Source organism: Maylandia zebra, linkage group LG7 (genome assembly GCF_041146795.1).
Source record: "Maylandia zebra isolate NMK-2024a linkage group LG7, Mzebra_GT3a, whole genome shotgun sequence".
Classification (NCBI taxonomy): domain Eukaryota; kingdom Metazoa; phylum Chordata; class Actinopteri; order Cichliformes; family Cichlidae; genus Maylandia; species Maylandia zebra.
Genome location: NC_135173.1, coordinates 43429527 through 43456252, shown reverse-complemented (window position 1 = coordinate 43456252; position 26726 = coordinate 43429527). Strand labels below are relative to the sequence as shown.

At 39.5% G+C, this 26726-nt stretch overlaps 1 protein-coding gene across 4 annotated transcripts; it reads right to left on the bottom strand.

The window, feature by feature from the left end:
- Positions 1–396: 396 nt before the first annotated feature.
- Positions 397–26149, bottom strand: hook3 (hook microtubule-tethering protein 3). 4 transcript variants are annotated; one of them, XM_023153176.3, is made up of 24 exons: positions 25952–26149; positions 17357–17442; positions 17030–17102; positions 16843–16893; positions 14688–14820; positions 14496–14563; positions 14146–14208; positions 12826–12909; positions 10823–10986; positions 10575–10715; positions 10154–10241; positions 9869–9982; positions 9633–9743; positions 9203–9287; positions 9028–9097; positions 7409–7549; positions 6967–7054; positions 5413–5447; positions 5236–5318; positions 4979–5079; positions 4762–4866; positions 4550–4621; positions 2415–2551; positions 397–864 (listed from the first exon to the last, which is right to left on the bottom strand). In XM_023153176.3, exons 1-24 carry the CDS (start codon positions 26006–26008, stop codon positions 849–851), a joined length of 2166 nt encoding a protein of 721 aa, XP_023008944.1. In that variant the 5' UTR covers positions 26009–26149; the 3' UTR covers positions 397–848. The 4 variants fall into 4 exon arrangements, with proteins under 4 accessions (XP_023008944.1, XP_076742534.1, XP_076742533.1 ...); XM_076886418.1 differs by lacking the exon at positions 397–864 and adding an exon at positions 1778–2251; XM_076886419.1 differs by lacking the exon at positions 17030–17102 and having other exon boundaries at positions 25952–26133.
- Positions 26150–26726: the final 577 nt, after the last annotated feature.

Sequence of the window (26726 nt, the reverse complement as noted above, 5' to 3'; positions counted from 1 at the left end):
CACTCCTTTTTCCTGGTTGTTTGTAACATACACAGCAAAATCTCCAGTGTTAAATTAACACTAGAGAGTGTCTATATGGGTCCACACCTCTGAGTGTTAAATACAACACTGTTGAGTGTTAAATTAACACTTTTGACAGTGTTATATGTTTAAAAGTAACCTAGTCAGTTTTGAAGATTAACAAAGACTAACACCGAGCAGTGCTGATTTTCTAACACTGGAAAAATAACTCAAAATGTTAGAAATATTTCAGTGTTAGAAAATCAGCACTGCCCAGTGTTAGTCATTGTTAATTTTCAAAACTGACTAGGTTACTTTTAAACATATAACACTGTCAAAAGTGTTAATTTAACACTCAACAGTGTTGTATTTAACACTCAGAGGTGTGGACCCATATAGACACTCTCTAGTGTTAATTTAACACTGGAGATTTTGCTGTGTAGGTGTAACAGACTTGATGCAGTGTGGAAGCAAACAAGCAGGCATGTTTATGAAGGCTACAAGAGGGGAGGAGGAGAGAATGTAACAAAGAGCATCAGGGTGTGGGGAAAGGAGTCGGAATGGTGGAAAAATTAACAGGGGAAAGGAGAGCGAAGGTTTTCTTTTCCAATCCCGTTCCTCCCCGGGTTTGTCTGGAGGTTATAATGCGTGACACCGCAGAGGGTTGTTAGTGCTCGCGCTGCTGCTAGTGGGCTGGTTATTCGCAGACTTGAGTCAATGCAAAGTCATGCAAACAGGTAGGTAGTTCATGCACGCGTGCCACAGCCTAGCCCAGCTGGGGGTCAGTGTAGGCCACATAAAGAACAGGCCAGGCTACACAAGGCTCGGGCAGGTCATTGGTGTGCCAGTCATGCAGGGACATTGCTGTTGAGGGAGGGGAAAAAAAGAAAAAAAAGAAAAGAAGTAATGGTCAGATGGCAGGGCTTTTTAGCCTAAAATCAACAATCTGCTCCTGATCTAACACCAAGCAAAATTATTTCAAGGTTAGTAAGTTATGATTCCTGATATGCGTTAAAACTGGAAAATGACAACGGAACAAACAATCGGTTAAACACATATTGAGAAAAGCATACCCTATTTAAGACTCCCATTTAAAGTTATATACCTGTATGTAGTGCGCATTTTAAACACCCTTTAGCAAACCTGGAAAAAAAGTGCTTTTTACTGTGACAGCAATGAGCTGATTATAGAAAGTGATATGGAACAGTCCACTCTGATGTGTGACACTGAACAGGTCTTCATGTCCACTCTGCAGATGATCCAGAAACTAAATCTCTTTCAACAGACAGTCCTCAGGTCTAAAACTCTCCAACCATCTCACCGCTAAACGTTCTGTGAATACATTATTTTGTCACGTCATATTAGGGGGAAGGTAAACCTGACAGATTGCCAAGGTACAGACATTTATATCAAACACTATGGCACATAAGGTGTTGTCTGTCAACTCTGTAAATGCTGGTGGCTCCTTGTTCTCTTAGATACTTAAAACTAATTTACACCAGTATGTACACTAGCACAGGAAATCTATCAAGTCTTAAATTGCACCACCTGGAACAATTTCAAAACCTAAAGAAGTCTTTTTTTTTTCTTCGGGAAAAAAAGCTACCATTCACAATTATTGCTGCACCATTACCAACAATCATGCAGTCCTATTTGAAATCACTCATTTAAATCAGTTAGAACGTTTAGCAAGCAAATCAAAGATTTACACGAGACATTACATAATCCTATGCTTCGATGTATTTGCTGGTCGAGACTGAAATGAAACACTGACACATTAAACTAAAAGTTGCTTTTACCTCCTTAAAGCTACATCATAAAGAGTTACAATAGATGACGCAGGACAGAAAAGCTGTCAAGTCCACTGCAAAAAACAAGCTGAACTTGAAAATGTTACTACAGGTAGAGATGTGCATAAATACTGCATGAACAGGTAGAGCGGTTCCTCTTATCAAAAATTACAGTAACTTGACAAGGACACGCGATTCTTCTGAGCCTTGCAGTCTGGAAAACCTGCATGGCACAAGTTTACTACATAGCACAGGTTCAAGAAGGTCAGTGGTAGAGAGGGAGGAAGAAAGGATGTTTGGTGTGATTGGTCAGAACCTATTAAATATGCTGAAGCCTGATAAAAGGTAGAAGTCTTGCATGATGGGCGTCAAGGTAAAATACGCTTAGGGGGAGGAGGAAAAAAAAAAAAAAAGGTGCAAGATTTGGGGGCAACCTTTCTTGGCATCTCTACCTCATGGATCTGATCAAGAAGGAAAAAAAAAGAAAATCAATCGGCAGGAAATGCAGGAAAACATTTACTTCCATTAGAAATGAATGAAAACAGAACGCCTCAAAATAGGCACATCGTTCGGGGGACTTGTAAAATAGCTGGCTGCAGCATTTCGTGCCCTACTGCCATCTACCTGGCGGTAGCTGACTGGGCGTGACCGGGATACTGGCGCCGGGTGCTGGTGGCTTGTCTCTGCCGGGCCAGGAAAGACTGACCAGAACCAGTGTTGGCGAGTCGATCTTCAGCAGCCTTCTTCTGCAGAGACATACCCTGGTAAAAGAAACAGAGGAGGAAAGCTTAAGGCCCCATTTGAAAGTCACTACAAATCAGCAACACTCCAAGTCAAAGACAGCCCTCAAGAAGGAGCGCAGACTGTTAACACACATATTAAGACAGTCATTAGATTATCTGCTAGTTAGTCCACCAAGCCTGAGGTATAGGAAATTAAATTAGCTGACATTCAACATTAGTGCTGATTTAGCAGCTCATGAACAATAATACCAGCAACTGAGGAGATATATAATGAGCAAACAGCCATTGACGTTATTGAATAGTCTGTGCTGCCATCTAGTGGTGATTTTCTTGGGCAAACAAAAAGGGGTGTTTACCCTCTGTGGTAGAGAAATGTATTATATCTGTTATCTACAGCAGAAAACATACGCAACATTTAAAAAAAGCTCCAATTATAACATTTTTGTCTTTCAATGCTTTAGTAGATGCTTTGTTCAGCTATGAATTACTTCCTGACAGTAGCTATTTCTGTGTATTGCTATTATTACACTGAACAAAAATATAAACGCAACACCTTTGTTACTGCTCCCATTCCCCATGGGATGGACGTAGAGACCTAAAATTCATTCCAGATACACAATATAACCATCCCTCCCAAACAGTGGTCACAAATCAGTCCAAATGTGTGGTAGTGGGCACATCTGCTATATTGAGATAATCCATCCCACCTCACAGGTGTGCCACATCAGGATGCTGATCTGACATCATGAGTAGTGCACAGGTGTACCTCAGACTGCCCACAACAAAAGGCCACCCTGGAATGTGCAGTTTTGTCTCACAGCAAAATGCCACAGATGCCACAAGCAATGAGGGAGCGTGCAATTGGCATGCTGACAGCAGGAATGTCAACCAGATCTGTCGCCCGTGCATTGAATGTTCATTTCTCAACCATAAGCCGTCTCCACAGGCGTTTCAGAGAATATGGCAGCACATCCAACCGGCCTCACAACCGCAGACCTCGTGTAACCACACCAGCCCAGGACCTCCACATCCAGCAGGTTCACCTCCAAGATCGTCTGAGACCAGCCACCCAGACAGCTGCTGGAACAATTGGTTTGCACAACCAAACAATTTCTGCACAAACTGTCAGAAACCGTCTCAGGGACGCTCAACTGCATGCCCGTCGTCCTCATCGGGGTCTTGACCTGACTCCAGCTCGTCGCTGTAACAGACTTGTGTGGGCAAATGCTCACATTCGATGGCGTCTGGCACGTTGGAGAGGTGTGCGCTTCACGGATGAATCATGGTTCACATTGTTCAGGGCAGATGGCAGCTGAGAATGTCCCAGTTCTTGGATGGCCAGCATACTCACCGGACATGTCACCCATTGAGCATGTTCGGGATGTGCTTGACCGGCGTATACGACAGCGTGTACCAGTTCCCACGAATATCCAACAACCTCGCACAGCCATTGAAGTGGAGTGGACCAACATTCCACAGGCCACAATTGACAATCTGATAGACTCCATGCGACGATGTGTTGCACTGCATGAGGCAAATGGTGGTCACACCAGATACTGACCGGTTCTGGGTCCCCAGACAGGCAGAAAAAAACTGCAATCTGTGGCATCTTGCTGTGAGACAAAACTGCACATTCCAGGGTGGCCTTTTGTTGTGGGCAGTCTGAGGTACACCTGTGCACTACTCATGATGTCAGATCAGCATCCTGATGTGGCACACCTGTGAGGTAGGATGGATTATCTCAATATAGCAGATGTGCCCACTACCACACATTTGGACTGATTTGTGACCACTGTTTGGGAGGGATGGTTATATTGTGTATCTGGAATGAATTTTAGGTCTCTACGTCCATCCCATGGGGAATGGGAGCAGTAACAAAGGTGTTGCGTTTATATTTTTGTTGAGTGTACTTGCTTGGCCACAAATCTCAGCTGTATGTGCCACAGTGCATTTTAAAAAGAAGACCAATCGTCTGTATCACCAGGATTTGCTTCAGACTGTATAGGTGCTCCTTACCATATTGTACCAGGCTGACACAATCAGTTTCTCCTCGTGATCTCTTTGGCTCTTTGTCTTGTCCATTTCTTTCTGTTTGGAGGAAACATGAAGGCAAAATCAACCTTAGAGTGGAGGATGTTTCTAAAACAAATATTGGCACATGAGTCTATTACTTATTTTGCCAGGCCCTTTTTTCAGGCACCCTAATTCCCAACTAGATAATTGATTACCTCCAGTGAATGCAACATCCTCTCCTTCTCCTGCAGCTGGTTTTTCAGGGCTTGGACTTCAGGACCTGAACCTTGGTTCTGTTTGGGGTCCAGTGTTCGGATTACCTGTGAAGGACACATTCAGGTTATGTTTGGGGGTTTTTTTTTGTGTCCCATACAGCCCGCCCTAAAGAAGACTATTCATTTATGGACCCTTTGCTAGTAAACATTTACTCACACTCTTGGCTTTTTCGAGGTATTTCTTGTATCGCTCCTCCATCTGTTTCATGTCTTCATCTTTTTTCTTCAAGGCCTCTTCCAGCTCCTCCACTCGTTGGACTGAGAGGGGAAACAGCATCTTAGTTTAGATTTCCTTTAAACTGACTCATACATTTTAATGTCAGTGCATGAAGAGTTACCTGTACAGCAACATTACACACAAAATGTTTTAAATGTCAGCGTGTTTTGCATATTCAGATATCACCGTAAACTCACTGCTGGTGTTGTATTTCGGCTCCATTTCATCAATGAAGGCATTTTTCTTCAGCAGCTCATTATTCAGCTCTTGTACTTTTTCCCTAAGAAAAAGAACATTGCACCTTATATCAGGTAGCTCACAATATGAAATGCAGAATTAAGCGACATGGGCAAATTAAGTTAAAACACACTCACATGTGCTCCTCATATTTCTTCTTCAAAATAGAAGACTGGAAGAAAAAGAAGAAAACAAACAAAACGGGCGAATGTGTTAGAAATCGTGGTATCAAAATTCAATCATTCCTGTACGTTGAACTGTTTTTGGAAAAGATCATGATCCAAGATGTGGAAAGATGAAGAGATGAAGAGACCTTCAGTATAGTCAAAGTGTTGATGATACTGAGAATGTACAATTAAAGCAGGAACCTAATTTCTTTACATTTTGAATCAGCACCAGTCCCCAATTTGACATCAAGGCGACGTGCAGCCAGTATAGACAAAACTCATTTTCAGAGTATTGAGAGATTACATGCTCCGATTGCTACAGGGAAGCTAGAGGAGAAGACAAGGACTTTGGGGTTTCTATCAGGGGAGGGGATTTAAAACTACTCACAAGAACAGAGAATATTTGCGACTTGCTACTACTCTAAAGTGTAAATGCTACATTCGGTTACACATTCTTGTCAATATAAATATGTTTTAAAAAGCTATGCAAACATCAGAACTGAAAAGTCTAAAAGCTGCAACTTGCTGAAATCACAAAGATATACTTACTATAGTCTGACAGTGGAGAACAGTTGGAAAATAACAATAACAAAAGAACAAAATGGCAAAAATTAAAAAGAGGTGCCAAATGTGACATAATAATCTGACAGTTTCACATCTTTGATTCTCACATAAATGTTGCATCTGTACTTTCAATGTTATTTGAGGGAAATAGTTTTCCATTCTCTTCTTTCTGTTGCATGATTTTAGACACTGTTCTCGTGATATTGAGTGAAAGGAAAGATGAGGCTGATACTGAGATCTAAGATCTACAGTGACGGACAAGAAATTAAACCAGAAACCCCACAAAAGAAAACAAGTTTTAGATCAGTGTTAATCAGGCAGTAAAGACAAAGTTAAACATGCACGTAAACTCTCTTCCTCACATCAACCTTCCTGGGAGATGCTCCAAATCGCATTTTCTTAAAAATCTGTTGTCCCATACTAGGAACTAGTTTGAAAGAGACAAGGAACAGAGAGGAGGGCCATGAAAACATTTAGCATCAGAGGTGAGGCGGCAGGCAAATGTGTTAATAAGATGGAGAAAAATTTGAGTTGTTGAATTGCTGAGGAGCTTGTATTAATCTCGTTCACTGTCGCAATCAAGCCTCAAACACCTGTCTTTAACATGGCTAGACATCATCCCAAGAAAGCTAGTGTGTCTAATGCTACAGCAGAAATAATTGTAAATAAATAAATAAAATGACATATGCGCAGAAAGGGGAATGCAAAAGCTGTTAGAAGTTGTTAATGTTTACAGTGCATTGAGGTAAGCACAAGAATTAAAAAGGCTGATGTTGTGAAAAAAATGTTCGTTGCCTTTTTCACTATTGCACATGACTTTCCAGGACCTAAGCCGTCAGTAGAAACAGAGCACTGCACTCTCTGAAGTGTAGTTTGATTGCTTTCTGTGTTTACTGCCACCAGTAAACTGGTGCTGGAATTAAACACAGTATGAGTACATGAGTACAAGCATTTACTTACATCATCTGCTTTTGAACCCTGTTCTTGAAGATTCTTTTGTAGCTCCTCTACCTGACTCTGTTCCTCCATCAAGCGCTGATTTATCAACCTAGATAACAAGTACAACGTTTCACCACAGTGTTGTTATTTTCAACAAATCAGTGACCAAACTGCAAAATAAACTGTTGTAGATCCAATATTAGAAGGAGATTTTTAGCTGATAAGTCATTCACTGAAATACAACAAAGACAAGAACAACTGTGTGGAGAAGTAAAGGCGAGAATCACCCACATTCCAGCACACAAGTGAAAATGTGGCTCAATATTAATATGAACAGACCAAAAGGAAGAACAATATTATTGTTTGCTCTTCTCAGATTCTATATCAGTGAGACACTGGGTTCAGTAATAGGTGATTTCCTGTTAATACCAATAAGCTATATGTCTTTGTGCTCGATGCCAACCTGTTCTCTGTCTCCAGTTCATTTTTTCTCCTGTTGGCATCCTCGAGTAGACTCTGCAACAGAGCGATCTTCTCATTGTCTGATCCCTCCTGAGCCAGTTTCAGCATCTTGTTTTCATGCTGAAGACGAATCACGTGTTCTCTAGAAACACAGAAGCATCAAGAGCATTAAACTCAAATAACAAGCATTCTTGTTTTATACCACAGTCTCAAAAATGCTTCAGAATATTAGTCTAAATGATGAACTTAAAATTCGCAATATTTTGTTATTTATTTTATCATCTCGTGTTAGTATAGGGCACAACGTGCAGAAAGGGAAACCTCAACCACAACAGGAAGAGGGCTCACTTTGAAATGGTGTACTCCTGTGCACGGAAACATACACACAAGCAAGCTCAGGTCAAGTAGTGAGTGTAAGTGAGATATTCACTTCAGCGTAACTAATCACTGTAGTGAATCACCTTATTACAACACTGTCTGCTTAATGAATTATACCTATGGCCTGCTCCGTTTTAGTGCTCCTGACAGTGTTACAGCAGTGGGTTAAATCTGACAAATTCCACACTTGAGTCAAAAATGTTATCTACACAAATTTGGTTGGATATTCCCTGTATTTAATACAGCAGGAGATAAAGCTTGAGGCCAGCCTTGTCTTGGGCTCTAGTGTGACAGACAGCCAAATGAATATAAAGCACCTGAGAGCCTTACATTCAGCTAATCACCAAAACAGCAGGATGGGTAGGAAGCTTTGTGTCAAGCCCTGTTTTTAGGGCATGGCACATGAATCCATTCCAACTGAAGAACTGTTGTTTCCAAACAATTTATTACTGACTACAGGTACTGACTACGACTTTCAGGTGAGGTGCAGTTGGCTGAGGGACTGAATTTTCAGCTGCGAGTGCGACTCCCTGTTTTACAGTTCAGATCAAATGAACAGGCAACAGGTGCCTCTTATAAAAGCAGCATGTTGATACTGAAAAGTCACCAAAAGACATCAACTGGAACATAAAGTCATTAGTCATTCACAAAACAACATGTTTTCATCATTTACCTTTACAGTAAATGAACTGCCTGGATGGGGTTAACCTTCCCTCTCCCTGAAAGTAGCTTTTAGAAGATTTGTATACAAATCCACATTTTTCCTGGGTTCACAAGTACTGAATAAAAATTTAAGCATATTATCCAGCCAACAGAAAATCCAGCTGTCCTGGAAAGCTGCTGGCAGTCTGATGTAACTCACACTCAATTATTACATAACGCTCTACAGGGTTTTTAAGCTAAACCCATCCACCATAAAACAGCAGAGAAAGCCTTGAAGCGGGCTTGAAACTATCTGGTTGTAAAATAAATTACACTAGAGACATACTTTACTATCCAAAATTTAGGAATCAAGCCTTAAAAAGTGAATTTATTTTACCAGAGCATTAGTTATATTCTTTTTGCATAGTTTGCTGTTGTATTTGTTACTCAGTTATTAGTTTTTTGTTCTTTTTTATTTTAAAAACCAACTTCTAGGATGATCTAATATCATTATTCTTCTCTTTCATTTAAAATAATCAAACTGGCACAAAAACATATGGGTTAAAACATATACACACACACACACACACACACACATACCGCATCTCTGGAGTGGTGATCTCAGCAGCCAGTGAATCAGAACCATCGTTGCTACCCAATGGGAATAAACCTTTAAATACAGATATTAGTTGTAAATAAGATGAGCAAGAATTCATTAAACTTATAAGAGGCAAAGCTACACCTATTATATTTCAGGACAAAGACATTTCTTCACCTGATGTGAACTGTCCCTCTTGAGCTTGAACACAGTGTAATTCCTCAATAGTTTCCTTCAATGAATCTCTCTCACTTCGCATACGCTATAAAGAGACAAAGAGTCAAACGTGTGAATGAGCGAGACAGACAGAAGGTCAAACAGCAGAAGTGCAGGATCTGGAATCAACATCAGTGTGCTTAGTAGTAAAACATTTCCAGTAAAATACTTTCCAGACAGCTGCGCAAGTACCAGTTATCAAGAGCCTTTGGTCAAAATTTCCTCTCATGCTAAGTTACAAGGTTTGGCTTTTCTAGCTGTAACAAATTTGATTTCATCTAAAAAGAGAACAGTAAAGTGGCATATTTCATAAAAACAAAACAAACAAAAAATTAAAGTAATTCTTTTGTATGTCATCAGTCCTAATTTTAGTCACATTAAATATACGTACATCTTTTTCTTTTTGTAAAGAATCGACTTTCTCTTTGAGGCGTTTATACTCAAACTCCATCTTGTCCGCCTTTTTAGACTCCTCTGACAGTCTGTTCTGAAGTTCAACCACCTGTGAAGAGAGATGACAGTTCAAAAGAAGACCTGATCGCTAAAAAATTATTACACAAGCATGAAAATTGTAAAACAGTACTAAGACTGGGAAAATGTAAAACTTATTTATTTAGGAACAGGTACCTGTCTCTTGTACGTCTCCAACTGGGCTTTGGCAGCATTCGCCTTTCGTAGCTCTTCCTCTAAGCCAACATTAGCCTGCATTAAAGCTGTGGTTTTCTCTTCCATAAGCTTGTTCTGGAAAATACGGACATACATTTTTTTTTTTTTAGACTGAAAGTCATGTTTCACAATCTGATTTACACGTTTTCAAGAACTGCAGTGTTAGCACTCATGAGAATAAAAGCTGTATTAAAGTTGCTGTGTGTGCGCGCGTGTGTGTGCGCGCGTGTGAGTGAGAGATTGTACTTGTCTTCTGAGCAGTCCCATGTCCTCCAGTTTCTTCTTGTAGTGTTCCACGGTGCCCTCCAGTTTTGACACCTTGTCAGATGAGTGCCTGCGATGAAAACAACAAGCAGTTTTATTTTCACCACTGTCATACTGATCCTGCTGATTTCCACACTGGATTAGTTAAAGTTTAGTTTATGGACAGATAACAAGCTGTAAAGCGAAAAGTTTTTTAAGCCATAGTGTTTTCTTGGCTCTTTTATTTTCTGTCTTTAGGCCAATACATCTACTAATGAATGAATGCTAAAATTAAAACGTGTGCTTCACAGCACCTTAGCTAGAATTACTACAAACAACAAAGCTCCTGTCTTATTAGTTTTTTAGTTTGTTTTAATTTAATAATTTTAATATGTTAAGGGTTCGTTTTGCATCCTCAAAATACCTGAGGACATCAATCTCATCTTTTAGAGACTGGGCCTCATCAGCCAGTGATGTAAGGTCTTCATTCTGGGACTTCACATCCAAAAGTTCTTTTTCCAGCTCCTCACAACGGATCCGGTAATCATCTTTTGCTGCCTCCAACCTAGAGGGAATTAGAAACAAGTGTCATTGAGCCTGCAGATTTTGGGCATTAATCAATTCAACCCTGACTTGTTGAAATTCCTTTCCACGTTGCATGCAAATCGAGACCTGAAGGTTTCTTCCTGTAGCTGCTCCAGTTGCGTCTGCAGCTGAAGATGTCTGCGTCCAGCAGGGCTGTTTATATCCTCTATGGAGTCAGACTGGTTAAGTCTCTCCATTAAGACCTGGTTTTCTGCTAGCAAACTGCTCTTCTCCTCTTGCAGGGCTGCCACCTGGAGAAAGGGAAGTGTTGAAGAAAAGGCCAAAGAATGGGATACACGAAATCATGAGTGAAATGAGAGGAATGGGATAAGAAAAGGTGAAAAATGGGACAGCGTGGAGAAAAGAAAGATTAACGGGAACACAAAAGGTGTGGAAATGATCGATTGAAGGGATTTTAAACACATGAAAAGAAGAGATGCAGAAGGGAAACAAGTTAGAGATGATTTATAACTTTCACAATGTAGGTAAGCTACTTTAATTTGCTTGTTTCCTTTACAGCATCCAGGTCCATTAGTTTAACAAACACACACCAAACACACCTTAATAAGGCAAATCAATTAACTCCAACATGGCAGAGAGAGCTACATGGTTGGTGTTTTCTCAGTGTGATGGGCAAAGCAAAGCAAAAGCTGCTGCTGCATTTTAATGTAAACAGTAAAAATTAGATATATTGATATAATTTGTTGAGAGAAAATACAAACCTTCTTTAAAAAATTAATATAATCAGTCAATAAGGAAGGGATTTTTATTAATTTGCCTGGATCAAGTCTATAAACATGCCTTAAAACACTGGAAAATAATTTAATCCTTCTGGGACTTTAGGAAAATTATCTAGTGAATCTATTTGCTCTTTTTTATTTTATTTAAAAATGCATTTTAAACTAATATGGTGTGACTCACTATCTCTTCTAAAAAGCTTAACACTTCCATGTCTAAAATTCCTACGAAATTCCTTGTGAAAATTCCCTTATGGCAACAAAACTGTATCACATCAAAGATGCGAACCGTGCAGCTCAAAACGCAGGAAACAGGGTGAAAATCAGCTGCAATTAATTCCAAAACCAGCACACGGGTTCCTCAAAAGATACCAAGTGCCTTCAGGTACAGGCTTAATAATTTTGCTGACTGCTTGCTGATCAGAGTTATGCAACCAAAAAAATAAAAAATAAAAATCTGAAGACTGCATAATGTTTAAACAGTGATGAACGCATTTTTCCAATAAGTGACTCATTTCTGAATTCAAATGTTAACCTATTTCCCTCGCTTTCTACTATTGCTGTGGAAAAGCATGGGACACACCAAGGTAAAAGAAAGCCACATCTGACACAGCCAGACCAAACTGCAGTTGTGCCTGGTGTGCTCCAACAGGACAATGTGTACAGTTGCACAAATGCTTGTGCACAAATGCTTGTGCACAAATGTGTACACATACATGCACACAGAATTTGGAAAAGGGGAACCTGTTGCAAGCAGGCTAAAGAAAATCACACACCATGAACATAAGAAAGAAACAAAGAAAATAAAGTCTGGATTTACCCTCTCTTCTAGCTCATTAAAGTCTAACCTCAGTCTATCACGCTCCTCTTCTGCACGGAGAGCCTTTAAACCAAGGCAAACAGTATTGAAAGAGTAAAGAGGAAAGATAAGAGGAAACTGATTCAACACAAGTGGAGAGCAAGTATCCCTTTAAATTACAGCTCCACTTTTTGGCAACAACTGCAATTAACAGTCTTTCATTTACAGTGAAGATTTTGGGCTGGTGGGTCAGATCGCCAATTTGGCAAGGCAATTATTAAATAAGGAACTATGGGACATGCCAATCAGTAGCAACTGAATCAACAATTTTGATGACATCAATCCAAAAATGGAGCTGCTTTTAAAGTGTAACTAAAAATATCTGTAAACTATATTATGAAGTATGACACTTATGTAACAAATGAGTTAGAGCAGAAAAATTGTTCACAACCTTATTGTAATAGGTTGTAGTGGAGTGTAGTGGAAGAGTAAATGTACACGGTGCTAGCTGTGAAGAGCCTAAAACCACTGGCCGTTATTCATACAAAACCAACCTGCAAGTCAAGCTCGCGACACCTCTGGGCAATCTCTTCCTTGGTAGCCAAAGCATCATTCAGCTCCTCAACTGTCTTCTTCAGCTGAAAACAGATTAAGCATAAATCAAGAACTGCTGCTCCTCAAAATGTTTTATGTAGTACACTTAATAAAAAAGGAAAACAATTCCATGCAGACTTGTGAAAAATTAAGTACATCCTTAATATTTTCATATAAATTAAGAGGGTAAGTAGCAGTCAGGTGCTGCTAATCAGTGGATTCACTGATCAAAAAAATAATAATAATAATAATTTTAATTCAATCTAATCCAATAGCAAAGAAGGTTTATAGAAAGACAATATAAAAGCAGTAAAACTACACACAACAATAAAAACATTGTTGTTTTTATTGTTTTTATTAAATTTACATCCAAAAGATTCCAAGTACACAAAATCATAAGACATAATCCTCCAACCCCCCCCCCCCCCCCCCCCCCAAAAAAAAACCAAACAAAAATCCACAAGGTAAATAAGAGAGACATAAAACTAAAGAACGCTACTGCACAGGTAATAAAAAAGTTTAGATCCTATGACATCTTACTCGTGTTCTTCTCCGTCTGCAGCCTGAAGGAAGTGGTTCAAATTCTCTGAAGGGGATGAATCTGGCTCAGCACAATAGCTCAGCCCTTTCACACTACCTGCTGCTCATATACAGCAAGGAGTAGACTGTGGGAAAACTATTATTTTGCTGGCTACCTTCACAACTTTGTTCAAGCCTATGCTGTTCTTTGCTCTAACATGATTATGAGAAAAAGTTCATAGAAAAAGACTGAACAAGTATACAAGTATGGATAGTTTTGATGGGTTGTCAGGATTTTTTCCCCACTAAAACAAACATAGAAACAAGGCTTAGGTTTGCAAAGCTACATCTGAGCAAAGCACAAGAGCTCTGGAAAAGAGCAGATCTTTGGACAGACGACAGACGAGACCAAACCGGAGATGTTTGGTGACGATGCAGAGGAAAAACCAAATACAGCCAATCAGCACACCTCCTACCATTTGTCAGCCACAGGATATGGCTGACAGATGGTACGAAGCACCTTATAGTAATTGAGTGGATCATGAACCGATCTGTATACCAAAGTATTGAAGAGTCAAATGTGAGGCCATCTGTCTGACAGCATGGCCAAAATTGGGTCAACAGACCAAGCACAGCAGCAAATGTACAAGAGATTGCTGAAAAAGTAACGATCACACTGTTGCAATGACGGAGTCAAAGTCTAGATCTCAACCTGAGTGAAATGCTGCATAGGAGCTTGTCAAAGCTTGAAATCTACATACCTGTCTGTCCAGATCCACATATGAGTCAGTTCCTCCTGTAGCTGGAGTCTCTTTAGTCATCAGCTACAGATACAAACAAAAATGATTAGAAGTGCAAACAACACTACTAGCGATGGATACCATTAGTTTTATTGGTATCAATATTACTATTTATCATCATTCCTGAATCGAATAGGTTTCAAATTTATAATTAACAATACCAGTGACCAGAGTGTGTTTTTTTATCCATAAAAATGTGACCAGTTAGCTGTTGATCACTAAAAAGCAAGAATCAAAGACTCTTACTTTCATTTATTAGTTATTATATGCACATAATACTTTTTAAAGGTCTAAAATAGATAACAAGGTACCTCTTGGATGGCAGTCATGACAACATGCTGCACCGATTCTTCCATCACCATTATGGTTTTGATGTATTCTAGGGATTAGAGAGAAAACCAAAATTAAGAGTAAGTAAGTATAAAGTAGCACATAACTTTCTGAATCAGTGGGTAAAGCAGGGAGACAACACAGAACATGGGCCTCTTAAATCCAATATTCACCTTGTTTCTGTTCACAGGTGACAGCGCAGCCCAATATAAGTTGTAACATCCTTCCAAGCTCAGCTGCATCAGAGTGTTCTCCAATAAGATTAACATCAGGTAGTGGGAAGTCATTAATATCCTGGCCTAAGACCTAGAGACAAGGATGAAATATGTAAGGGCTATACATTGTATTGGTTTGTATTTATTTATCAGGGTCAATGCACAAGAACATGAATCTCCTAAGAGAAGAGATGCATTCTACCAGATTTACATCAGTTACTGATAGGTTTGTAGCTTGAACCCATCCGCTGGAACGTTGGAGACAATATAATTACACTGCAAAGCAAGACACGAAGTAGGCAAACTTCTTCATGTTTCTCGTGCACGGGAGAGAACTGGACAGGCACCGTTCCTTCGCTTGACCCCAGTTGCTCTCGTCCGTTCTCCCGTACCACTGTTCTTTTATTGAGGTTACATGAATATGCATAAGTTCATTAACATATGACGTCTACATACACACAAAGAGTACCTTGCCTGTGTGTGTGTGTGTGTGTGTGTGTGTGTGTGTGTGTGTGTGTGTGTGTGTGTGTGTGTGTGTGTGTGTGTGTGTGTGGACTGCTGATCAAAGGGTCAAACATCCTTGGTCAGGAAGAGGGTAGCCTCCCCCTCACCCTAGATGGTTCATCCTAGATAACACGGTGAGGAAGTCCTGCAGTTCATCTAAACAAAGAGCACTTAGACTAGAACAGACGCAACTACGTTAATCCTACCATAAAACAATAAGACACGGTATGACCTCTCATGCTCCCAAAGTGCTGTCTAATACACACAAAGTTTGCAGACTATCAAGGATCAAAACCTCTACCAATCTACAACTAATTACAAAACTCTAAGCATATATAAGTAAATATTTCTAAGCATAAATGACAATCAACAATACAAATCTAACAGTTACTAGATCATTTCTATCCACAGTCACCGGGGAGATCAAGCAATAAACACAAATACACAAAATCACGTAAGCAAGGAAAAATTATCCTAACACAAATTCAACTGGTAGTTCCTTCAATAAAACACAGACTGTAACACAGCACCAAATCCCATATAACAATTACTGTCACACATAAACACAAATAGATCAAGAGGATAAAAGAGAATCCCCCTTTTAACATCACATGAGAAAGAGTGTCAATAAACAGTAGTTCAATGAGCTTATTCCACTTCCTGCCAGCTTTAAACATAAAGGCAGATTGGAACAAAGCAGAGTTCCTTCTAGGAACTTCACAGTCCCCTCGAGCTGTGAGCTCCAAGCTCTGGTTGTGTGTTCTGGGGGGTGGCGCACAATATTATGAACAATTTAAAAAAGTGAGTTGTACGTCTGCATTTTTTAAAGTATTTTACATATTATATACACACATATACAGTGTTTTGGGGTTTAGTCCATCTGGCAACCAGATGAGTGAAAGAAATAGTATTCACTGACCAGTTGCAAGTCATTGCTGGAAGTTGACTGTAGTTGCTGGGAAAACAATTGCTAGAGTGCCAGGCACATAGGCCTGTGTAACCTGTCGCAAGGGGAAAATGTGTATTCCTCAACCAGATGGCAATACCGCCTTGTGATTGTTTTGGTCACTACTATATTGTTGCGTTTATAGTTTGATTGGAAGTGATGGACTTGTCGACAAACTCTTGCCAGCTACTCTCCGAGCTGTTAAACTGTCAAAAGTGAAACAAACCAGAAATGATGAAGGGCTTTATACAAAGTAAAAGTTGTGCCTCAGTGCTGCAGCCAACACGTTTCAAAGGACACAACTTTTACTTACAAGTCGAATGGTCTCCATTTCCAGTAAGTATCACACTTTATGAACTTATCCTACTCCTCAGCTACAACAACACGACAGATAACCTGAAAAGTAAACGCGATTAACTACAGACCACCATGGCAATGTCTTAGCAACCTAGCAATCGGTAGTTGTATCACATCCAATAAAACAGTAAATTTTAAACAATAAAATCACATCAGAAACCTCAAGAACAACTGGATTATTAGGACTTGTGATGACTTAAGCTGACTGGAGTAGAGTAGACAATCACTTCTCCTCTACAAGAATGTCTGGATGTAAAGTACTGAAAGTTCATTTTAAAATCATTATAATAATTTAAATACTCTCACCTCCTGGATATAGTCTAGGATGCCTTTCAAGATTTTCTTTAGATTGCTGATCTGTAAAAGAGAAGAACGTATATTATTAGTAAAATTCAGGTTTAATCAGCAAATACTGATAAAAAAGAGACCATTTGACAAAGCCCATCTCATGCACACTTTGCTATTATTGAAATCAAGAGTAAGTCATGTTTACCTTTAACCTCCAGTTGTCTCCAACGTCTGGCTTGATTCTACTAATCCAAGCATCACTAAAATACACTACATCTCTAGAAATTTCAGACAAAAAACAAAACAAAACAATGCAAAGTGGGCTTTGGTAAAAATAAAAAAAAAAAAGCATACCAAATGAAAGGACTGGGGTTTTTTTTATTCATTTGTGGACTATGGATTTAATATAACTTTATAGAGATTAAACTGTATTTGTTTACCTAAACTTTACAATGATGTAATAAAATTCATCAAAAACTGATTAGAAACATTGCATTTTCTTTCTACACAAACATTAACAGTAACTACTTACATTTTCTGTAGAACTTGTGCCATGACAACACCACTTGTCAGGTCTTCTACAGTCTTGCATGGAGCCTCTACTCCAAATGTCTGGATCTGAAATAAGTAAACAAAGCGCTGGTTACAGAACTAAACTATACAATTATACAGGAGTAACCAGTGTGTTGAAAACAGCATAACATGTTTGAAACACTAGAAAAAACCTATTATAAGATTAAACGCCCTGTTTTAGGGAATCCCTTGCTCACAATCATACTGTCACAGCTGTATGCTGGCTAGTATCATCACACACTTATCTGCTGTCCACTGAGCAGATCCACCGTACGCATTGCAAATTTTATAATGGTGCCTTTTAATAACTCTCAATCATCCACAGTACTAACAAGAACTCACACTTACTGCTCTTGCGGACTTCACTTGTCATTCTGCTCAATTTCTATTATATCATTATTTCATTATGTCCCTTCTAACTATTTCACATGTCTTCTCTTCCTACCCTCCATATTTTTCTGTAGCATACCCCTCTGGCAGAAAGTCTGTTGCCCAGAAAGAAGTGATATCAGTCTGCATGCCAACTTTACAAGAGCCAAAGGAAGAAGATACACTAAGAAAAGGGATGAAAAACCTAGTTAAAATCCTGTTTGTACATAATTCTGTCTCCCTCACTTTCTATTATATAGTATAGTATATACATAATGCAAGGCCTCTATTAAAAGTAAAAGCCAACCAGCCGTCCACATATTTTGCTCATCAACAACGACACAGGTTAGTGAGGTTTGTTTCTTGCGGCAATCTATTTTTCTGTGAGTGACATAAACTGAATGAATGACACAGAGGTACCAAAAAGACACCAGCAACTTTGTCCCGGTTCTACCTGCTTGTCTCTGTGAGTGTCATCATTTTAATTCATGTCTAGTACGTTTTCCCACCCTGCTTTGTTATGCCGGGGTTGAAATTGAAAAGGCTGAACTGAATACATGTTTATCTCGCTGCAAGTCTGAGAGACTGACTGGACCAAGACTTTTACAAGTGTTTGCTGTCACTACCGAGTTTTAACATTTATTTAAAACTGAGTGTTTTATCTTTTTTTTTTTTTTTTTTAAACAAGATTAAAAATGAAAAATGAATTCACTGTTCTACACACCCACACACATACTTATTGATAAGTGGAAGAAAATGGATGGATGGATGAATTTACTGTACTAAACTAATTTGATTTCTAACTATTTTAACAGTTTCACACTAATTTATATTTTAAGTTAACAATTTAAGTCTGGGACCATGGGAAGTGTGTTATTATGTCACAGAAAAGCAACTAACGGCACTATTTCATCATTAGGAAAGAACAAGATTAGTAAACAAGAAGACACTTGACACTGTGCACCTTAGAAGGACACAGCTCATGTGGTATGAGGAGAGCATGACATTGCAGTAACATCCATCTACAAGGAAAGCTTTTAGACTAGAGTTGTATTTAGGCTGGACATGAAAGGTAACGCTACAGTTTAGATGCGAATTTTGAGTCTTTTCCGCTTGTCTTTTTTTTTTGCACTGTAATTACATTGGGGGGCCAATTAGCTGCAAAACTTTATCTATTACTGCTTTCAAAATAAGCGATTTGTCAAATAGTCCTAGGCAGCAGGAACAGAAAGCCAGACACTGGCCAGGAGCCAACACAAAAGAGAACCTAAACAATAGTCGTGATTATGTAACACCAATTACTGGGGAAAAGGCAGAGAAACTTCACCTGATAACCCACACCCACAGTTTTCACTCCATCTACCAGCTCACTTAAACTCTTTTGCCAGCTTTAAAGTACAGGATACAGTTACTTACTAACTTCCTATATTTGATGGAACTGGGATAGACGATAATAGCAAGACTTGCCTCTTAAAACATTTGCTGTGTTAGCTTTTTTAGGCAGTATTAAAATGTGTTACTAAAATACGAGCACGGCAACAACACAAATCCCTTTTCTTTTGAACAGCCACTGAGTTAAGAGGAACTGAGACAAGACAAACATCTAAGTAGAAACGGCTGCATGGATCCCTATTGTTATGAACTTAGTACTGCACAACAGCAATATTTGGTCTGCATCGTTTCCTTTTGCAGGAAAGGCAGACAAGGAAAGAAAATAAAGGAATAGCCAGCCCTGCAAAAACCACACTGACCACTAACAAACGTGACACTATGCCGGGCAGTCCTTAGCTGACAACACGCTGTGAGAGTTGTACAAAAGAAATGAATTCACGGCCCCTGACACGCAATGTGCTTTTGTGCTTGATTTAACGTATTACCTCAAGTCATCTTAAATCAATCAGCTACTTTTCCACTTTGCTGACTGATAAAAATTTCCTTTCATTTTTGTGTGGCTGTAGCTTGAAAAAGATCCTACACTATTCTTTCTAAACAATAGTGGCTTTCATGGTAATGTGAGCTTGACAGCTTTAGCTGCATGTCCCACTGTCCAAACCAGCGCAATACATAGAGTAACACTATATAACAAAGCATCGGAAAGGAATGTATGCTGATGTGATTTCTAATAAAAGCCAAAGCTGACCAGTGCAGGTGGGTTGCTTTATGTGCAGGTGCAGGACATTGTGCAGTCACGTTTTCCATGAATGAAGCCAAGTATCATTCTGTTCAGTACACTTATCCTCATAAAAACGCCTTTAGAGATTAGTTAATTATGTCACATTTGGTGTCTTGAATGTTGATCAGGCACAAATCTAAAAACAATTAACCCAGTAATTACATCAGTCACAAATAGCCAATCAGCCTTCAATCAAACCTAATGTTTATCGCCAATATGCTGGATTACATCACTGAATATAAAAAATATGATTTAATTTTATATCCATCCCCTTTATAGTCTCTACGTTTATGTGAATCAAGAGCTAAATACATGCAATCGGTAGTTACAGAGGACTAAATCTAGTTAGTATTTCCTATGCTTTGGTAAATACTGTCTTGGAAAGAAAACTTCGGTGATAGACCTTTGTGTTGCCTCGACTAAAGGGCAACAGAATATGAGCCCCAGTGTAAAATATTATATATAATATTTTATAATATAAGCCTAATTCAAACTTTATTGATTTCAGATGGGATGTCAACTTTTGAGATAGCGCTAGGCTACTAAATGTCCTCTGAATGACATCATCAGCTCATGTTCCAATCAGCTTATTTTAATTAAACTAATCGTGGAACCCTGAAGCACTCGTCCAAGAGCAAAACTGGGCTAATAAATGTCCTCTTAATTATCAGGATCACCTTCCATTCAGCTTGTTACGATTATACTAATCAAGAAGCCTTGAAGCACTTACGAGAGAGCAAAATAAGGCCAACAACCACTTCAGCAACTACTGGAATAGTACCGTCTGCACACCCTGGATTTTTATGAAAAACTGCTTCGACAGCTACCCTTTTGTCCTGCTCAAGGCAACTTCTCTTAAACAAGTGGGAAGCGGTCCAAAGATACTTTCTAGATATCCACTATAGTCCCTAACCTATGTTTAAAACCGAACTCTGGTTTGTTTTCCCCCTTGGTGTGGTTCACTTTTATAGATTGTGAACACAATAATCGCAGGTGTGGACAAAAACAACCAATTCGAGACCCTTTGAAGATGTTGGTCTCAGTGCGGCTCCAAATGAACTACAGAGCAGTTTGTTTATAGATGTGCAAAGGTCTGTATGGGCTAGCAATTAGCCGTGAAAAAAAAACCCCAAAATTTTCCATGTTCTCCAAATGTCCAGAACACAGCACCTTCTTGCTGTAGTTTACTTTTATTGCTCCTTCCGGAAATCCATCTGGCCAATAAGCGGAGTGAAAATTCTCATGTGATTTGTAGTGAGGAATTTTGCTTCGCTTGGAGCTCACTTGGATTTTTCTCTGCGTTAAAAGAAACCAGGCAAAAGCGACATGTTTACTAGCACCCCATATGGAAAAGAAATAGTAAAAACTTATATGATTTACTCATGAAAGTGGCCACTTTCTCATTACTTTCATATATTGTTTTAGTAAGTATCCAAAACATACAAGTTTCATTATATATATTACATTATATTACAATTATATATAATTTTTCAATGGATCTTACAGTATATCTGTTTTCACTCTCGTATGCTTTTCATACAAGTTTCACACAAGACACAATACACAGATACAAACTTTATAAGAGATATATATACAGTGGGGCAAAAAAGTATTTAGTCAGCTACCGATTTTGCAAGTTCCCCCACTTAAAATGATGACAGAGGTCAGTAATTTGCACCAGAGGTACACTTCAACTGTGAGAGACAGAATGTGAAAGAAAAATCCATGAGTCCACATGGTAGGATTTGTAAAGAATTTATTCGTAAATCAGGGTGGAAAATAAGTATTTGGTCAATAACAAAAATACAACTCAATACTTTGTAACATAACCTTTGTTGGCAATAACAGAGGTCAAACGTTTACTATAGGTCTTTACCAGGTTTGCACACACAGTAGCTGGTATTTTGGCCCATTCCTCCATGCAGATCTTCTCGAGAGCAGTGATGTTTTGGGGCTGTCGCCGAGCAACACGGACTTTCAACTCCCGCCACAGATTTTCTATGGGGTTGAGGTCTGGAGACTGGCTAGGCCACTCCAGGACTTTCAAATGCTTCTTACGGAGCCACTCCTTTGTTGCCCGGGCAGTGTGTTTTGGATCATTGTCATGTTGGAAGACCCAGCCTCGTTTCATCTTCAAAGTTCTCACTGATGGAAGGAGGTTTTGGCTCAAAATCTCACGATACATGGCCCCATTCATTCTGTCCTTAACACGGATCAGTCGTCCTGTCCCCTTGGCAGAAAAACAGCCCCATAGCATGATGTTTCCACCCCCATGCTTCACAGTAGGTATGGTGTTCTTGGGATGCAACTCAGTATTCTTCTTCCTCCAAACACGACGAGTTGAGTTTATACCAAAAAGTTCTACTTTGGTTTCATCTGACCACATGACATTCTCCCAATCCTCTGCTGTATCATCCATGTGCTCTCTGGCAAACTTCAGACGGGCCTGGACATGCACTGGCTTCAGCAGCGGAACACGTCTGGCACTGCGGGATTTGATTCCCTGCCGTTGTAGTGTGTTACTGATGGTGACCTTTGTTACTTTGGTCCCAGCTCTCTGCAGGTCATTCACCAGGTCCCCCCGTGTGGTTCTGGGATCTTTGCTCACCGTTCTCATGATCATTTTGACCCCACGGGATGAGATCTTGCGTGGAGCCCCAGATGGAGGGAGATTATCAGTGGTCTTGTATGTCTTCCATTTTCTGATGATTGCTCCCACAGTTGATTTTTTCACACCAAGCTGCTTGCCTATTGTAGATTCACTCTTCCCAGTCTGGTGCAGGTCTACAATACTTTTCCTGGTGTCCTTCGAAAGCTCTTTGGTCTTGGCCATGGCGGAGTTTGGAGTCTGACTGTTTGAGGCTGTGGACAGGTGTCTTTTATACAGATGATGAGTTCAAACAGGTGCCATTCATACAGGTAACGAGTGGGGGACAGAAAAGCTTCGTACAGAAGACGTTACAGGTCTGTGAGAGCCAGAGATTTTCCTTGTTTGAGGTGACCAAATACTTATTTTCCACCCTGATTTACGAATAAATTCTTTACAAATCCTACCATGTGGATTCATGGATTTTTTTTTCACATTCTGTCTCTCACAGTTGAAGTGTACCTCTGGTGCAAATTACTGACCTCTGTCATCATTTTAGGTGGGGGAACTTGCACAATCGGTGGCTGACTAAATACTATTTTGCCCCACTGTATGTATATATATATTTTTTTTCCATATGGGTCATTAACTGATACAAACTATAGTTATGAAAAACGTATCGTGTAAACTGAGGTATTGTAAACTGGAGGCTCCAATTTTGCTCAGGTTCAGCTCACGAGTCAGCAGTGTATTAAAAGGGTTGACCAGGAACTTCACATTAGACTACCTGGTTTACCACAAACATTTTTGGCCATCACAGATAATTCTTGCATTAATAAGAACACATTGACTGACAGTATAGACCATAAAGGGCCACTGAACCAAAACAATGCTTCATCAAGATGTGTTTCATAAGCCACTGCAACACGTAAACTTGGTTTCATATGTACTTTTGGAAATGAGCGTGTAGTGAAAAGTAAAAACTCAGCTAGTCAACCAAAAACAATAAACAATCATGTTATTATAAATGTCAGCTGTAGTACATAAGTTGGTGGTAACACATGGGGTGGACTGAGACCCAACAGGAAATCCACACCTAAAAGTTTGCAGTAACAGCTGGGTCAGGACATGCTCAGCTGTGGAGAACGTGTGCACGACTAAATAAAGTTTAGAATGTAAGCGATCACGTATTAAGAGGCCGGATTAGCCTTTTTCAAATCTGCAGCGCATCGAAACCCTAAATCACAACATTGATAAATACACCAGACTAACCATCTCCTGTGTGTTTTCTCAGATTTAATGGTAAATGGCTGATTCTCATATAGGGCTTTCTACTCAAGCATTCTGGCCTTATACAACATGTCTCATTCACACAATAACTTCTCTCTATGTGTGAATGTGCAGCATCTAAGTGCTGCACATTCACACTCTGATACATGCATTAAGAATAACTCTGGGTTCAGTATCGTTCCCAAAGACACTCTGCCACGCAGACTGGAGCAAAAAGGATCAAACCACCGACCTTCCAGTTAGTAGATGACCTGCTCTACCTGCTGTGATACCAAACCTTCCCAAGGGCAAATTAATGAAAAACAACAAAAACATTAAATCCTGTGGCTTTTATTCATTAATTCTTTTTAAACATCCAGTAATTTCATATAATGACAGTAAAAGTACATGATGTGTATTTTCCAGTCATGTGCAACCCTATATATTTAAAGTATGAGTTGAGAAATATCTATACTATATATATTAGTATAATATATATACTAAATATCTAGTTAATTTCTGGATAATTACCAAAGCTACACACACTCACATGTAGCATGCAGTGGGAGATAATCACGTGTTCTCAGTCCGGGAAATATTCCACTTGTTTTAGCTGTGGGCGCTTGCAAGGCGGACCATTCAGCAGGCAGAATACATGAAGCTGAATGGCTCACCGTGAATTTAAAGGATAATTGCCTGCATTGCTCTTCATGCAAACACATTTGGATATTATAGACTTTGAACTAGAAAGCTGGGAAGGTAAATAGTGTTTCTCCAAACAAATCTAGTATTTACAAAGTCATTAAATAGTACTTGCAAATTTAATTCAAAGAACATGCATGAAAATCAGCTATGCTTGATCTTAATGCTGCACTAATCTAAACCAGTAACACTTGTCTCGTTTTAGTCCTAATTAGTCACTGATGTATCTTCACTGTTAATAGGCATGTAAGGTATGTGAGGCATGTTTGCCAGATCCATTATCACTATGACAAAGGTTTACTGGGCCTTTTCACAAAGGGAATCAATTATTTTATGCTATGTGTGTAAAACTAATCTGTGGGGTCATCTACTGCTCTTCTTGACACATCTTCAGTGAAGTTTCTGGAATCACTGGATGTTTTATGGCTTCAAGTATCACACAACAACATCCAGGTGACCCAAGTGAACCTGCTCAGAAACCAGCTTGTGTGCAGATATGCTGACATTAGAGAAGCAGGGTAGCATGCATGAACTCGGCTCCAATATAACCAACACCAGATAGATGTTTCCATTATACAATTCTGACATTTCTACCACTAGAGTATTGTGAAAACATGTAATTTTTCCATGCAGAGTTTTCATAACGTTCCATCCAGTCAAATGCCTGAGCAGCACTTTATTAACCTTAAGGTCACTGGTTTAACCATCAGCAATCGTCACGTCATACTATGGTAAATGAGGATGTGACAGCTTTCCAAGTACAACGTGTTATGCCTTTTCTAGAAACCCAGTGTTGGGAGACCTCATTGATCAATGTAAACATATACCAGTCTGCAGCACGTGACTCTACAGTCCGACGCCTTTAGCTTAAATCCCAGTTTTCAGCCTCTGAGCATCAACAATATAGGGTAATGTCTGGTTAAAAATCCAAGCCCAAGAAGTTATTTAGCATTAACATTTTATTCAGAAGAAGGAATGAGGAAGAAAGGCGAACATAATAATATGCTACACTGAACAACGATGACAGGAATTTAACCCCAAAGCAGACGCCGAGCGTTTATCCTCATACCATAAGAAAAGACAAAAAAGGTTTGACCAAAAGAAGCTTTAAATCATAACAAGGCCAATGCGGTTTGACACACCATTCGGTAGGGATTTAGTAAACGAAAGCTCAAATAACGTTAGATAAAAGCCCGATTACACAGCGCATGAATCAAAAATCAATAGTTAAGCCATGGTATGTGGTGTGCTGGCGGCTAGCAACCAACACATCAGCAGCTAAACACAGCAAACAGCTGGCCTGCATACGTAACCACTGTGAGGCGAGTCATTTTCCTCTAGCCAGCTAACGTTACTCCCGTTAGCTCTTCGAGCTACCATTAGCCTAGCTAGCGTCGCCGGGGCGCCGGAGAACCGTCTGTCAGCGGAAAAACAACTATAACTCGATTACTTACCCATGTTAAGAGGCTTTCACACACTTCCATACGATCCAAAGACTCTGATGTACTCATCGTGATCTAACGTAGACCGACTTTACGTGGCGAAGAGAGCCTGAACTTGATAGTCAGCTTCATACACTCCCGAGATCTCTGGCTCTCTGGGTGTCTCACAATCCGTCCGCCAATGGTCGGGTTCGCTGGTTCGCTAGTCCGGCGTCTACCAGAGGCGGGCTGTGTGGGCGGAGTCTATAGTTCGTTTTAAAGGGCAGTTCTCACTTTGAATGTACTGTCAGGTATTAATTACATGAAAAGCTAGTCCACAACCAATTATTATTTCAAAAGAATCTGAAAACTAGCACAAAACAAGCACCAAATGAAACATTCATTTATTTATGGTTCTAAAATATGTAGACACAATCACAGGCAAAAAAACAAAACAATCCAAGGAAATTACTTTTTTTTCTGGCAAGCAAAACGGAAGCAGCGCATAAGCTTGGGAAGACATACAGCTGACTCAGTGCTGCGTAAAAGCATAAGTCTAAATGCTTATAGAGAGCACCAGAGGGTACTTCTCACAGTGAGACACCCAGTGGGGTTTAAAAGAAAACTAAGCCAAAATACAGAAAGTTTGTTAATAACTAAGTCCAACATATGATTCAATAACTTGTTCAACTGATGATATTGGTAAATGGTAAAATGGTAAATGGCCTGTATTTATATAGCGCTTTTATTGTTGTTGAGCTGTAGCTCTTAAGGTTTGTTGTAATTTCTTTGAGCATTGCATAGTCTG

Coding starts and splice junctions, on each gene's coding strand:
- hook3 (XM_023153176.3), bottom strand. CDS start 26,008: ATGAGTACATCAGAGTCTTTGGATCGTATGGAAGTGTGTGAAAGCCTC. Junction 9,098..9,202: donor AGAGGGACAGTTCACATCAG/GTGAAGAAATGT, acceptor CTGTATTTAAAG/GTTTATTCCCATTGGGTAGC. Junction 2,552..4,549: donor TGTCAGCCTGGTACAATATG/GTAAGGAGCACC, acceptor TTCTTTTACCAG/GGTATGTCTCTGCAGAAGAA.